A 14,833-nucleotide genomic window follows, 5' to 3' on the forward strand; every position below is an offset into this window, starting at 1 on the left:
CCACCTCCAACCTCTAGACATCAGAAGTGGCACATGGTCACTTATTTATTTTTGATACAAATGTACATGACACACATTCTGACAGCTACCCACCACCACAGGTTAGGGAAGGTGGTTGGGGGAGAGTAGCTGGTGGGTGCTGTCAGTGCCTTGCCAGCCTTCCCAGCTGCAGCCGGATCCCCAGGCCTTCAGGGGTGGGTCACTGTAGGTGCAGGTAGTGATGTGGGTGCTGGCCTTGCAAAGGCTAGGGGGAGGGGCTCAGTTCCACAGCCACCAGCTGAGTTGGGGACCCTGGGGAGCCAGCCCCAGGCGCAGGTGCTCTGTCCTCTGCCTGGCCAGCACACTTCCCTCAGGGGACCAGGGAGAGATGGAGGGAAGTGGTTTTCCTTTTAAGTTTATAGGATAGGGATACAAGTAGGGGCAGCAACTGGACCACAGCTGGTGACCCTGACAGTCCCCCTGTCCCAGGTGGGGGAGAGGGGAGCTGACTTCCAATGCCGGTCCCTCCTCTGGTTCCCCTGCCCCTCAGAGCTCCAGGTGGGTCAGGTCTCTGGAACGGCACTGCCGCTCACATACTCAGTTGTAGGAACGCAGGGACACTCAGTTACCACAAAGTTAAAATTAGGGGGTAGGGGAGAGGAAAGACTTTCCAGTGTTTGCTGCTGGGGACCCTGGCACACAAGTTGGGGCCTGTGCTCTAGGCAGGGGCCATTTGGCATGAAAGAGCAGCAAGGGGGGCTGCTGGCTACAGGGCAGAGACATCCAGAGATAATGTACAAAGGAGGGGGATGCCCCTGCTCGGCCCCCCAGGGCTAAACTGGCTCATGGGGATAGGGTGCAGTAGGCGGAGCTGCCCCACTTGGAGTGTCCCTGTCCCACCCTTTGCTGAGGGTGCCCTGGAAGGCAGGTGAAGAGCTGGGAGGGGCTCCTTGAGGCTCCTGCACATCAGCAGGGCAGGGATGCTATGTACAGAGGGAGGGGCATGAAATGTGGGGGACAGAAGCTCCTGTCACCTCACATTCCCGTCCTTGGGGCTTGAGAGGGTGGGCACCAGGGCACCTGGATGCCAGAGGAGAATGGTGGCACTAAGGGCACTTGTGCCAGTGGCTCTGTTGGGGGTGGGTTAGTGTCTGGAGTGGCCCAGCTCCCATGGCCAGTGAGGTCCCAGGGTGTGGGTAAGGGCAGGGAAAGTGGTCACTGTTTCTTCTCTCGGGTGGTGATGGTGACCAGCTGCTTGGCAGCCTTGGCGATGTCATAGGCGCACTGGATCACCTGCTGAGTCAGCAGCTGGAAGTCCACAGGGGCGCCAGGTTCTGGAGGCACTGTCTTCCGGCATTCACTCTGCAGCCGGTAGGCGCTGGCATTGAGCAGCCGCAGTGAACTGCGCACAGGCTCCAGGGCTGGCCTCTGGAGGGAGGAGGGAGGAGACATGAGCTCTGGACTTTAAGCCAGGCTTCTGACTTACCTGCATCTGCCCCACCCCAAGGCCCTCCCACTCTGCTTCTCTGTGGCCCCTGTACCTTTGGGAAGAGAGAGGCCATCTCAGTCACAGCCAAATGGATCTTTTCTGAACAGGGCACGAAGCTGTCAGGGGAAGGGAGGAGTTGGATGAGGCATTTCTCAGAGTCAGAGGACCCGAGCAATACCCTCCAGCCCAGTACTCAGAAGTCAATCAGAACCTGTGCCCACCCTACCTGTCATGTTTGAACTCCTGGGCTGCCCGCAATAGTTCCTGAATGTTCTTGGTGACCTGCTCTGTCTTTAGGATGACATCTTCAGTGCTGGGGAGCCCAGGGTCTAGGTCTCCATCTAAGCTCTCCAGCTCAGGGTGCAGCTCATCCTCTTTGCTCAGCTCTAGGAATCGCTTCCCTTCAAGCCTAACCCAGGTGGGAAGAGAAAAAGAGCTATTCCAGCCACTGATGGCTTGCCTGCACCTGCATGGCTGCCACCTCCCCACCAGGTGCTGGCAGGGCTGGGTAGAAACCCCCAGGTATCTCACCCAAGTAGAGGATCCCCACTCTGTGTGTTCTCATAGTCACTGTCTGCACCACTGCCATGGCGTGAAAGCTTGCTCTGGAGGGTGGGGAAGGGGATGGGTGAGCACACATTCCTGGACCCGTATAGCCCACACACTGTCCCTGGGCACAGGGATGGAAATTACCGCATGGCGACTTCCTTCTTGGGAGCATGACAGCAGTGGGGAGGAGGGAGTGAAGGGCACAGAAGAGGCAGACACCCCCTTCCGGATCTGAAAGCCAGGGCAGGGCTAGAGTTAGTCTTCACCTGCAGTTCAGTGTCTGTCCCAGCACAGCTTGACAGTTACTGGGGCTGGTGACTCACTGGTGCAGGGCTCACCCTCCTTCCCCAGGTCCTGCTTACCCGATAAAGGCCAGCAGGGCCATGCACTGAATAGATGGCATCGTCTTCCAGCTCCTGAGGAAGCAGAGCAGTGTCATACGCTTTGAGTTAGTGTGACCCTCATTTCCCCAACCAAGGCCAACAGGCTACTCACTGTGCTGTGGAAAGGCTGGAGCCGTGTGGCGAGCTCATCCCCAGGTGCACCTCCAAAGGGCTTCAGGGCAGAGCCTGGCTCATACATAGAGAAAGCCTGGCGGTCCCTGCGATGGGTACTTCCACCAGGCCCCATAAGTGTGTGTTCTGCCCGATCACTTGGAAGTGAGGGTGGAGGCACTGGTCCCGGTGGCTGTCGGAGCTGCAGGTTCTCTGCCTGCAGTTTGTGGATCTGAGTGTACACAACGGTGTCCACCTCTGGGTCAAGGTAGGTACCACCTTTGGAAGGGGTGACCCCACTTCAGAGCCTTGGATGCTTTCCTGCAGCTCCCCCAGCCACAGTGCTCACCTCCCTCTGCAGCCTCCGTAGCTCGTCGCTCAGACTGCTGTTGACCTTCAGGAGCTGCTGCACTCTGGCCTCGGAGGTAGCCAGAGCCTTCTTCAGCTCCAGGTACTCCTGCAGCGTCACAGCCCCATCCGACAGGTCTGAGGAGTCCATGCTCTGCAGGGACACAAGCCAGTCAGTCGCAGGGGCAGAGGCTGAGCAGAGCTGGGATAGGTATAACATGGAGCTGGGTCTAGAGAGGCCAGAAGGAACAGAGGAGACTACGGGAGGGAACAGCAGGGTCAGTGTTCAGACCCTGGCACGATTGTTCCGCGTGGCGCCTGCACTGGGCAGAGGCTCCTGGTCTGTGTCTTCGTCAGAAGCCACACTGTCGTAGTCGTGTTGGTCGTCCAGGTCACTTTGGCTCCGTGCAGACAGCTCGAGGTTGTCTAAAGACAAAAGATGTGTCACTCGGGCCTTGCTGGGGCACACACATCATTCATCAAGATCACAGGCAAAGGTGACCACACAGCCTGCCACAATGCCTTGGCCTGTGTGTGCTCCCACCTGTGGGGCTGCTCAGACTCTTGCCCTGCTGCCTCCGTTTGGCCTCACTGAGAATGTCAATGATCAAGGTGGCAAATTCTCGGGCATTAAAACGGGCCAATTTCTGTCGTCCCTGCAAGGCAGAAAGGGCAAGGCTGGCATGAGGGACCACTTCTGGTTGGCTTAGGGTCTGGAACAGGACAACAAAGCAAGACCCTGCCATCCCATATATTCATAGCTAAAACACCCAGCCCAACATCAGCAGTGTGGCAGCCCAGGTCAGCAAAGGCTAAGGCACCCAGGGGAGCCCCTAGGAGGCTGAAATACCCACCAGTACTAGAGAATAGCTTCATCCCATTTCTAGTCAAATCCCGAGAGAGGCCTCAGGAGAGCCTGCCTGGGTGCCAGCTTGTCTCCAGCTAAGGAAGGGCAGGGCTCTCAGATAGGATATCACCCAGGCCTCCTGCCTATCCCTCCTCACCTGATTCCGTGTGGCTGAGTATTCAGGGTTGACTGGCAGGAAGGGCACAGCACTGCGCTCCGTCACCAGGGTGCTATGATTTTGGGTAGCTAGCCACACTGTGGGGGAAGGGCAGGGAGCAGATCACCCACTGTGAATGGGCTCTCAAAGAAGAGTAAAGAAGCACTGAGCAGAGGCCCCCAGGCCCTCCTCTGGGGCCCTGTCTCAGGAAGCAGGGTCTCTACGAACACAAAAGCTGGGCCAGGCCTGGTGAGGCCCGCCCACTGACAACACAACAAGGCAGGGCCCACCAGGCCAGACCCAGAGTTTGGGTTGGAATCTGGCTGTGGCCAGGAAGGAGTGATGCAGGGTAGGGGTGGAGCATGGCTGGGGAGACAGCCAGCGTGGGAGGCAGCCAGAGCAAGATGAGCTCCAGTGCCTGGTGGGTAGGGAGGCAGCTGGCTGCCTACAGCTCAGCACTGCCCAGCAGGGGGACGGCAGGCAGGGACTCAGCCCAGGAAGCCTCTGAGTAGCACCCTTCCCCACCCCTGCTCCTTAGCACACTGGGTCCTTGCTCTTTGCAGCAGGTCCCTGACCACTCACCAGCATCGTTTTCTCTCCGATCCACCTCATCATACACATCCATGGCAAGTTCCTCAAAGAGTCGGTTGCTGAGCTAGAGGCAGAGAAGGGGAACCCAGGGTCTGTCAGCATGTTGTGTGATGCGGGGAAGTCTCACGACCCCTGTGTCACCCAGCCTGTCTTAGAACTGAGGGGTGGGCGAGGTTTTATGTGCAAGGAAGAGAGAGTCCAGGCCATGTCCTCCTCTCAGAGATGAGGCTCTGGACACAGCACTTGGAGGGCAGAACCAGGATCAAAGACAAGGGCATGAGGAGGTGACGGGAGGGAGGAGGCTGGCAAGGCTGGGGAGGGCTGCTCTAAGTAGTCCTAGCTTGTTGAGGCAGACTCACTGCTTGCAGCTTCTTCTTGGCAGCTTTGGCCAATTCAGACAGATCCAAGCTGTGGACAAAGGAGGGAGAAGGAGAGAGGCCAGACATGAGGGATGGCCTGGCCCCTGATAGTTGCCTCCCAAGCATGCAGGGAGCTCAGGGAGATGAGACCCCAAGGTCACACACCAAGCCTCCCCCACCCAAACTTCACAGCCTGCAGCCGACAGGTGTGGGTACCTCTGAGACATGCACTTTTGCCGAGATCTAATCCAGGAAGGCAGCAAAGGGAAGAACAGGATAGAGCAGCAATTACCCAGCAGCAGGCAGTTCTTGCCATCACATGTCAAGCTCAGACACATCTCCACACACACCCAACACAGAACATGCAAGAAAATTTGTCTCCCTAGCTGGTTCCTCTGTCCACTGTCAGCTGCATGGGGTCACCCAACATTTCCTTCTTCCTCAGCTCCTAGCCACACCTCCCACTTCTGCCCTTGTTTCCTCTGGTCTGGGCTTTTAGACTTCTAGGCTTGTCTTAAAAATCCTTTTCTCATCCAGTGGCGGAGTGCTAACTAACACATCTGGCTATGCTCTCTGCCTTAAAACAGTTCAATAGTAACATGTACATAGAATAAAACTCAACCATACTTCTTCACAATGTTTTCTTTATAAAATGTTAAGTATTCTGCATTTGTTGTATTAATTATTCTCAATATTCCCCAAAGGGTAATTAGCACTCCCTTGTTGAGATGAGATGACCAAGGCTCAGGCGAGGTACCCTGCTTCAAGTCACATGGTCAGGTAGTACATTCGCCACATATCCATTATAGCCACGTCTAGAACTCAGTCAGGACGGTTCCGCCCCTGCCGAGGTTCCCCACAAGGCTCATTCTCGCTTGGCTCTTCCCAGTCTCACTCCCTCACATTCGCTGTGGTACACAAGTTGCTTGCAGTTCCTACCACTGCACCCCAGCACCGCTTGCTACTGTCCTGCCTGCTTAGCTGTAGCTCAGGGTAAGATGGCATCTGCATTACCTCGGTGTCTCTACAGCAGCAACTGGCTCTGAGAAGGTGCTAAGTTACAACCACTGACTCTATGTCCGTGTGTGTGCTGACTATGCATACAGGTGCACATATGTGTGTACACACACAGACAGACACACACGCTACTAGGCAGATCAGACTAGAGAAGTAGAATTGGGTCTTGGGGTCTTGGAACAGGGGAGTTCTAAGTTTAGGAATCTGAGCTGCACAGCCTGACCGTCCATCTGTCTGCATAGGCTGCGATGGAAAACCTCTCCTAATGCCAGGGGGCACTGCCTGGCAGGAAGTTGTAGTCCTCTGAGGACCACTAGGTGGCACCAACTCCTTCTTGTCCTGTAAACTGAGTAAGTGGCTGGGGATATCTCCACCTCTGAGTTATCTTGGGGCCCATATGATCAGAGGCAGAAATTCACCATTACTCCCCTGCCACTGCACACTGCACACTGGAGGCCTGGCCAGTAGTTCCAAAGCCAACAAGTTCCCTGTAGCTATCTTCTCCAGACAGAGGGAATACTTCATTCAAAGGCTACACAGCAGGTCAAACACAACTGTCCAACCTAGTTAGGCCTTTCCTTGTACCTAAACCCTCCGGATACTTAGTAATCACAAGGTTCACATGCACTGTGGTATGCTGAACTCACATTTTTCGCCTGCCTTGAGGTCTACAGTAGTAGGGGACTAGGCTACAAATTCCTGTGTTGCTAGTTAATAAGGGTATAGGGTGGGAGGCCAGGCCTCTAATGCCTGGAAAGAGGTGGGGCTCTGGGTCAAGTCACCTGACATCTAATAGATGGAAAGGGGCATCAGGTGGGCACTCACCTGTCAGCCATCTGTGGGATGATGTAATGCCCATTCTTGTGATCTGAACAAAAATAAAAATGCCAAGTCACTGATGGCAGGTGGCGCCAGCATCCAGGAGCCCACTTCACCACCATGAGCAGGGTTTGACACTTCAAAGTGTCAGAGGAAATGAAGGCCAACAGGATACCCAAGAGCACTGGAAGCTGGCTGGAAGTCAGGCCCACCCCTTCTCCTTGGCCCCAACATACTTGCAGCAACCCAGAGCCTGCAGCAATTTCACAGGAGCCAGTTGCCTAGCAACACAGTTCCCCAGCTGGCTTTGTCACTATGGCACCTGCTGCTGGGTGTGTCTGGGTCCCACCTGCCTGGCCTAGTCAGGCCCAGCTCATTCTCTGCTCACCAGGCTTTCGTCCACAGAGGTAGAAGGCCAACCGGTCAGTGAGCTCATACTGGCACTCAACTAGCCTCTCTGCCAGTTCATGGTGCCCCGCCTGCCTGTGGGAGGGGACACGGCTCAGCCACACAGCAGCAGTCACTTCCTTCCATCTAAGCCTCATCCTTTAGCTGATTCTCACCTGGCATAGTCAATGGGTGTGCGGCCATTGACATCAGGGGACCCGGGGTCAGCCCCATACACTACCAGCAGCTCAGCCTGCAGTGTCTGCCCTGCCTTGGCAGCCACGTGTAGAGGTGTAGTGCCCTTTTCTGGGTGAAAGAAGTTGGCTTGGGCACCCAAGGAGAGCAGGCGCAGACATGTCTCCAAGTTGCCTGTTCGCACACTCGAGTGCAGTTGCTGCGAGGAGCAGAGTGTGCAATAAATGAGTGTGATAGATACATGTGTGACCAAGGAACCTCCCCACCACACCTAGCTGTTCCTGGTACTTCTACCAGCTCCAAGGGGCCTTGCCAAAACTGGGCCCTGTCAGGCAGGCCAGAGGGCTTCCCACTAGAGGATAATGCCAATTAATAACAGTCACGGCGTCACTCTCCTCCATGTGCTCTGCTTGGAACAGATATTAGCTAGAGGTTGGTCCTGTTATTACTTTCTCATTTTACTGGGGAAGAAATGAAGGCTCTGAATAGCTAAGCAAGGACCCCAGGGTTTCCTAGCTTTCAAGTGGCAGATGGGAGGAGGCCTTGTGTATAAACTTGGGAGTGGAGGCATCTTAGCCATCAGAAGTATGACAGAGCCCCAGAGTGTCCACACTTACTGTTTTTCCTGGCCCTATGCTGCCTCTGGGACCTAGGCCTCAGGGTGTCATGGGTGTGGAAAGAGGGGCCCCTCACACCTTGCTGAGGTCTTTGGCGGTGACCCCATCATCATCACGGCAGGGAAGCTTGTGCACAAACGCCAGCATCTGGTACTTTGCCCTGATGAACTCTGACTTGATGGGGCTACATGGAGCACACAGGAAACAAGGGGAGCAGGGAACTTAGGAAATCGACCTTTCAGGCCCCGTCCCAGGGCACAAGGCCTGCCCACCGCCCCTACAGCCCCACTCACTGGACTTTGTCCTGGGGATTGGCTTTGCGCCGGCCACTTTGCACTTGTGCAGGGTCCAGCAAGGAATGCTCCCAGATGGAGTTGGCCCCGTTGCTGGCAAGTGTGTGCACCATCTGTGGGGAAGAGATGCCAAGCAAGAGAGTGTCCACTGCATGCTGGGCACTGGGGGAGGTACTCCCAAAGTGCCTGCTGCAGCTGGAAACACCACTAAGGGTTCTACAATGTGCCTGGCACCCAGTCAGGCCACCCAAAGTCATGTGTCCTGTTTAGCACTTCGTGCTGGTTTATCTTGGTGGGTCTGCCAAGGTTCAGAGTGTTTAAGCAACTTGCTCAATACACTGTTCAACAACTGAGTCTAAGCTGAAGAGCAGACACTACAGGGAAAGGGGCTGGGCAGAAGGACTCAGGGCCATGCTCTGTTTCAGTGGCGGCTGTCCTTGGGAGCTTCATGTTATGAACAGGTGTGTGTGTCTGTGTGTGTGTCTGTGTGCATGTGCACAGGGCTGAAGGTAGGTGGGGGCTTGGGATACCTGGGTACTGCATACTTCGAAGAACAGTCTCTGGTTCAGACCCTACCTGTAGCAGTGTAGGAGGCCAGGCGCTGTGGCGAAGGTGCTTGACAATGGAGATGTGTCGTCCTAGGCTCCGGTGCACACTGCAGCACTCGTCACAAACCAGCACACCTCTGCTGATAGATGCCCAGCCAGGGTCTGGGGGAGCAGAGATGGGAAGTCAGCAGGAGGCAGAGGAAAGGCCCCACCTCCCAAGCACCCACCCTGGCCTGGCACATCCTTAGTGCTTCAGGTACATTTACTCAGTCTCCCCAGGAGCCTAGAAGCTGGCCACTAGCCCTTTCCTATAACTCCGTATACCTCTGGGAATGCAGGGTCCCCAGGGTCCTCAGTGGGGACAGCTTCTTCTCCCACAGCCACTGCCATCAGTCTCATAGCCTCTCCTCGGGGATTAAGATTGCTACTCAGCCATTCCATGGAGAGGCAGGAGCCCTGATGCCACATATCACAGTCCTGGACATGTTTCTGTTAAACCCCGTCTGACAGACTGCTTCCTACCCCTGCTCTGACACAGCTGAGAGAGGCTCCAGCCTCATGCCATCATCACTGTGGGTTTGCAGCCTTCAGGACAATGGACTAGCCTTGTCTGAGTACTCAGTATTTACTGGCCAAGTATTCTGCTTATGATTCTTTTCAGAAGTGCTATCTTGCTCTACAGATGAGGATTAAATGGCTCAGAGAGGTCAAAGGGCTTGCTCAAGGTCACACAGCTAATAAGGAGTGCTGCTGGAATGCAGAGCCAGACACCTCAATGCCAGAGACCAGGCCAAGCCTAAACTTGCTGCCCTCTGCTTCCACAGCCTCAGGACCAGTCTGGGGAGCCATTCTCCAGTCCTTGGGAGTGAAATGAACTTGGGGATCGGGAATGGGGGCTAATGGGTAGGAGCCCCTGGGTCCTCAGGGGTAGCAGAGATGCCACCACACCAAGCCCCTCTGGAAAAGGGGAGGAGACAACTGCACATGGCTCAGGCTACAGAAAGGAAAGGTCATGGGGGAGAAAGCAGCCATTGTGTGCTGTCCAGGGTGGGGGCAGGGAGTTGCTCTTCCAGGACACTGTGCTCTGCCCAGGCCCCCACCCAGGCTCAGGAAGCCTTGTTTTGGGGGATGGGGCTGGCTCTCTGCCTTGCCTTCCTAGAACTCAGGATGCTCAGCAGTGGGGATTTAGGGGCTGGAGTAATCTCTCCTATCCATAAGACAATTATCGAGCCCTTGGAGCCAATGTTACCATCAAAGTTCCCAGAATCATGAGCAGACTGAGTCAGGGCTGAAGTTCTGCCCATGTTGGGGGTGTCCCCAATACAGTGTGGAAACAGGAAGTGGAAGCTGTCTTTGGATTTGGGCTTCTTTTGGAATCTCACAAAACAAGGCAATGAGGGATGTACAGAATGACCACCACATACTTTCCCAGGAGCCAAGAACTGGGGAAGGGACCAGCCACCTCTGACAAGAGGGGGAGCCCTAGAGTACTTTTGTGTTGATTTTACCCAAACAATGAGAACCACGCCCCCCTCGGGGCATGGAAAGCTCCCTTCCCCCACTCCCAAGCACCACTGGGTCAGGGGGTCTGCCTGCCAGTCACCTCCTGCAGCCCAGGCAGGAAGCGGGAAATGATGCGGCCTCAATTCCTCTTGTTGAAGAGGTAGGGTTTCCTGTGAGCGGGGAGACGCCCAGGCCAGGATCAGAATCAAGCAGGCCTGAGGCCTCCGCCCCAGGCCTGTGGTCCTGTGGAGAAGCCAGGCCTACAAGAACTAGCTTGACTTCCAGGGCCAGTGGTCCCAAAAGCCTCAAGCTCTTAAGCTTTCCTGGCACCTTCTCCCTGCTTGAGAAGGGTCCTCCTTTCCCCTGCTATGACCTCCAACAGGAAGGGAGGGCAGGGGACACTGTTGGTCTTGGTCACACTGGTGCCAGCTCAGTCCTGGATGACACAGATAGGAAGTCTGTGTCTGACAAGTCTACCTGTACTCTAGGTCCAAATGACCTTGGCCAGCCAACAGAGCTCCAAACTCCACCACCACCAGTTCTGAAGCAGAAGGGCCAGGAAGGGTTTCTAAGAAGCTCCTTGCAAACTTGGGCAGAAGGGTAGGAAATATGAGGTGCAGAGAAGATGGTGTCTTCCTTTCTGCTCCACAGGCGGTGAGGGCAGGTATGTGTGGCCAGGACATCAGGATAAGATAATTGGTGCCAACTACAGGAAGGACTCTTCAAAGGGCCAGCAGACCCGTGTATAAAGCCCAGGCTCAGGCCTCTCCCCCTCTAAGCTAAGGGCCAAGCCCTTGGAAGATGAGAGAAAAAACTTGGTGTGCTAAAAGCAGGCAAGAGGAACCCAAGGGGACATTACCATTGGGGGTGTGGTCAGAGGTGGAAGCTGTGGAGAGCTATGGAAATGTCATATACATTGGGTAGAATGGTGGCCACACAGACTTACACAGGCCTGAAACCTACAGGATAGCCAGACATGGTAGGGCACGCCTTTAATCACAGCACTCAGGAGGCAGAGGCAGGTGAATCTCCAGCCTGTTCTATGTAATGAGATCCTATCTCAAAATTAAAAAAAAAAAAAAAAAAAAAAGACAGAAAGACAGACTACAGGACAAACACTCATCTGGCTGTACTAAAGTTATACCCAATACAAGAAGCAAAAGCCAGCTTCTTGTATTGCTGTGCTGGTGCACACCTTTAATCCCAGCACTCGAGACAGAGGCAGGCCGACCTCTGAGAGTTCAAGGCTAGCCTGGTCTATAGAGTGAGTTTCAAGACAGCCAGGGCCACACAGAAGAGACCTTGTCTTGAACTGGCCTAATCCCTCGCCTCCCCAAAAATCAAAAGAGCACTTCTATTTTTCCTTGTAAGAAGACAAATGAGTCTGTACATTGTCCTGCAACATGTTCCCCAGCTCTGGTCGTTTACAGGCTGGGTATCTGGAGGTCTTTACTCCAGTCTATTCAAGTGTAAGGCTGGTTAAAGGCTATGGGTTGGGCAGTGAATACTTGAGAGCCAGGCCTGAGTCCTTGGGACCAGGGCAATGAGGCAGAGTGGGCAGAGGCAAAGAAAGGGGTCAATCAACACTTTCCAGTGTACCCTGACACCTGCCCTCTCCTGGAGTTCCAAGGCAGGTGGGGATACAGCACCAGTGAGGTGGCACAAACTGCCACAGCGGCCACATTGTAGCCAAATGCCTTGCAACATACTCACACCTGTCTCTGAGCACAGGCTGGGTCTTACCTCTATCACACTCCAAGTTAATAAACTACAAAACGCCAGGACCCCACCCCGTGATCTCACTACATAGCCCTGGCTGGCCTGGAGATCTGCCTGCCTCTGCCTCTCAAGTGCTGGGTTTAAAGGCATGTGCCACCATACCCGGGCAATAACAGAGTTCTATCACAGTGACTCTGTGGCTTTGGACTATGCTGGAATATATGTGGACTATATTTTATCATATATATGGAATATGAGAATGACAGGCAGGCTTATGCTCTCTTGTCTGGGATGCTATAGGCCCAGATCAAGAATGCCATTGTCTGCCAGACCCAGTGTGGTACAGGGCAGTCCCGACAAACACCAACACTTGTACCTGGGGAGTGGTTGCCACGTGCCAATCACTACACACTAGGTGCTAAGGTAGGAGAATGAGGAAGACTGTCAACGTTTTGCCCATCTGCTTAGTTAATTTGCATTCTATATCAGAGGGAGGAAAAAAGGAGTCCTAGGGCAGGCCTGCTCCTGTCACACAAGGATGGGGCTGTGTGCTCAGGGGCCTAACATCTAACACACCCTGTTTCTCCCAGCACCGACTGGGTGTCCAGAGGCGCTAGCCAGACAGTCACAGACAACAAAAGATAGCTGACTCTATCTTTCAGGTCTGTGCTCCAGAGCTAAGAATGTAGACTGGAAAATGCAAGGGCCTTCAAAATCCATTTCTATTCTACATGAGACCCAGAGTGAGCAAAGTGTCACAGTGTAAGCTGGAAACAAAGGTACTACCTGAACCCAGGCTCCCCTGGTGGTGCCTGCTAGGCTCCCTAGGCTTATCCCACAAAGGTGTGGAACAGCCTGGATAGACAAATAGTTCATCCATTCAAGGCCAATCCATGGCCAGGGAAAGAGAGTCATCATTTCCAGCTAACTACGAGTATGGACATCCATCTGTAAATGGTTCTTCTAGGACCCTTCAAAAGGTGACATATCCTCAGGAGGTCTCAGGGTCAGTCACCTACAAGGTATCCCATGCTCATGGCCCTGCCAGCTACCCACAACTCCTACTACTCCAGTTTAGACCATGAGAACGACAGGACCATCATTCTTTGGGCTCAGTCAGATCTTGGGATTTTAAGGGGTGACTACAAGTTATGGCCCACAAATCAGCACTCCACACTCTCAGCCAATCACATCTACAGCACCCAGAGTCCGGAAAATCCCGAGCCTGTATAGAGAGATAGCTTCTTTTATAGAGGATGGGCAAAGAGGCCTGAGCTTCCTGCCTCCAGCCAGCTGCTGAGTCCCATCACATAAGGGACTGTGTCCTCCTACATAAGGGACCAGGCTGGTGAGCTGCTGCCCTTCCTTCACTTCCTCAGCAAGCCAGGAGGCTTTCACACCAGCTAGGACCGAACTCACTCTCCTGGTTAGTAGGGAGGAAGCAGTGTATAAGTCCAGCCAGTTCAGGAGTCAGCTGGACAAGGGGAGCCTAAGCACCCCTCACCACTTTCTCCTATCCAATAAGCTAGAGACCAGGAGGGATCAGTGTCTAGACTGAGCCAATACCTAGCACACCTTCTCCAACAGGCCTACCCGGAACAGGAAAAGCTGAGTCTAGATGTTCCCAGACACCAGCAGGCCTGGAGATGCTTCCGGGGAAGATGCCCATGCTTAGGTTGTTTCTGAACACCGGGCCCTCCAAGGAGCCCCAGCCTTGGGAAGCAGGGGCTGGAAGTGCTAGAGTAGCCACCCGTCAGATGCTCCCTAGGAGCCCGCATCCAGGCCCCTTGCCCTCCACCACTCCGGCGGGCACACGGACCATGTGAGCAGCAGGTGCAAGACGCGGGGGTGGCAGGGATGACACAAACCGTACGAGCGCCCACCTCCCACAGCCTGCCGGCCTCCGCCACGGCCCTCCTGCCACACCAGGCTGGCGCTTCCGTCTGGATGCCGACATGGAGGTGGGAGGCGGTTCCCTCCTGACCACCGGCTCCAACACACAGCGCCCCCCGCAGCCGGCCCTCCCGCCAAGGACGCCGCTCCGCAGTGGCCCCCGCCCCGCCCTCCGGCCCCGCACAGCGCTCCCGCCAGGCCTCGGCGTCCGCCCGGCGGCGGCCTGCGGCGCGGTCCCGCCCCCGGCCCGGTCCCGCCGCTTACCCGGGGCGCTGCAGTCCGCACACACCTCCGCTCGCGGCCCCTTCCGGGACATCCTCAGCGGCGACGCGGCCGCAGCCCTCTGGGCCAGCGTGGGGGGCGCGGGCGGCGGGCCCGGGCGGCGGCGGCGGCCCTGCGGCCCGGCCCGGCTCCCGCAAGGCCCCGGCGAGGCTCCGCGCGCGCGGCCAACCGTCCGCCCCCGGGGCTGGCCCGGAACCCGCCGTGCCCGCCCGCCCGCTCGCCCTCGGGCGCCCTCCGCCCCGCGCCGCCCCGCGCCGCCCCGCGCCGCCCCGCCGCCGCTCCCCGCTCTCCCCGCCCCCTGCGCGGCCCAGGCCGCTCCTGCAGGAAGCAGCGAAAGCCCTGCCCACCGGGGGAGGGGCGGCCCGCACCCCGCCCCGGCGCTCGGCTCCGCTCGGTGGCCGAGCCTCTCGGAGAAAGGAAGCCTGCGCGCAGGCGGGAGTGGACGGGGGTTCTTAAAGGAGCCGCGGCCCGAGCCAGCCTGGTCTGCAGCCGAGACACCCGCTAGCATTTTGACCTTCACTTTCCGATTGGGGAGTGGTCCAGGGAACGCTCGGTCCAGTAACCGAGAGACGGACGTGGTGGGGACCCGGGTGGACAGGAAGCGTCCCCAGGCACAATGCTCCTAGCGGTCAGAGGCTGGGTTGTGGTGAGGTGTGTGTTCTGGTTCCCTCCGTGTCCAAGTCAGTGTCTAGGTGCGTCTGTGGCCATATCCCTGCGGAGTACACACACTACCACCAATATGGACAG

General features: G+C 56.1%; 1 protein-coding gene across 3 annotated transcripts; it reads right to left on the minus strand.

The window, feature by feature from the left end:
• Positions 1-32: 32 nt before the first annotated feature.
• Positions 33-14,229, minus strand: Git1 (GIT ArfGAP 1). 3 transcript variants are annotated; one of them, XM_034505723.2, is made up of 21 exons: positions 14,069-14,229; positions 8,718-8,851; positions 8,142-8,254; positions 7,927-8,032; positions 7,213-7,430; positions 7,038-7,132; positions 6,656-6,698; positions 5,030-5,056; positions 4,814-4,862; positions 4,446-4,518; positions 3,864-3,961; positions 3,404-3,515; positions 3,152-3,285; positions 2,861-3,013; positions 2,513-2,728; positions 2,380-2,433; positions 2,162-2,248; positions 2,000-2,073; positions 1,695-1,877; positions 1,521-1,584; positions 33-1,407 (listed from the first exon to the last, which is right to left on the minus strand). In XM_034505723.2, the coding sequence occupies exons 1-21, from the start codon at positions 14,118-14,120 to the stop codon at positions 1,195-1,197; spliced, it is 2,298 nt and encodes a 765-aa protein (XP_034361614.1). In that variant the 5' UTR covers positions 14,121-14,229; the 3' UTR covers positions 33-1,194. The 3 variants fall into 3 exon arrangements, with proteins under 3 accessions (XP_034361614.1, XP_034361613.1, XP_034361615.1); XM_034505722.2 differs by having other exon boundaries at positions 2,513-2,743; XM_034505724.2 differs by lacking the exon at positions 5,030-5,056 and having other exon boundaries at positions 2,513-2,743.
• Between the last annotated feature and the right edge of the window lie 604 nt (positions 14,230-14,833).

This window comes from Arvicanthis niloticus, chromosome 6 (assembly GCF_011762505.2).
Source record: "Arvicanthis niloticus isolate mArvNil1 chromosome 6, mArvNil1.pat.X, whole genome shotgun sequence".
NCBI lineage: Eukaryota > Metazoa > Chordata > Mammalia > Rodentia > Muridae > Arvicanthis > Arvicanthis niloticus.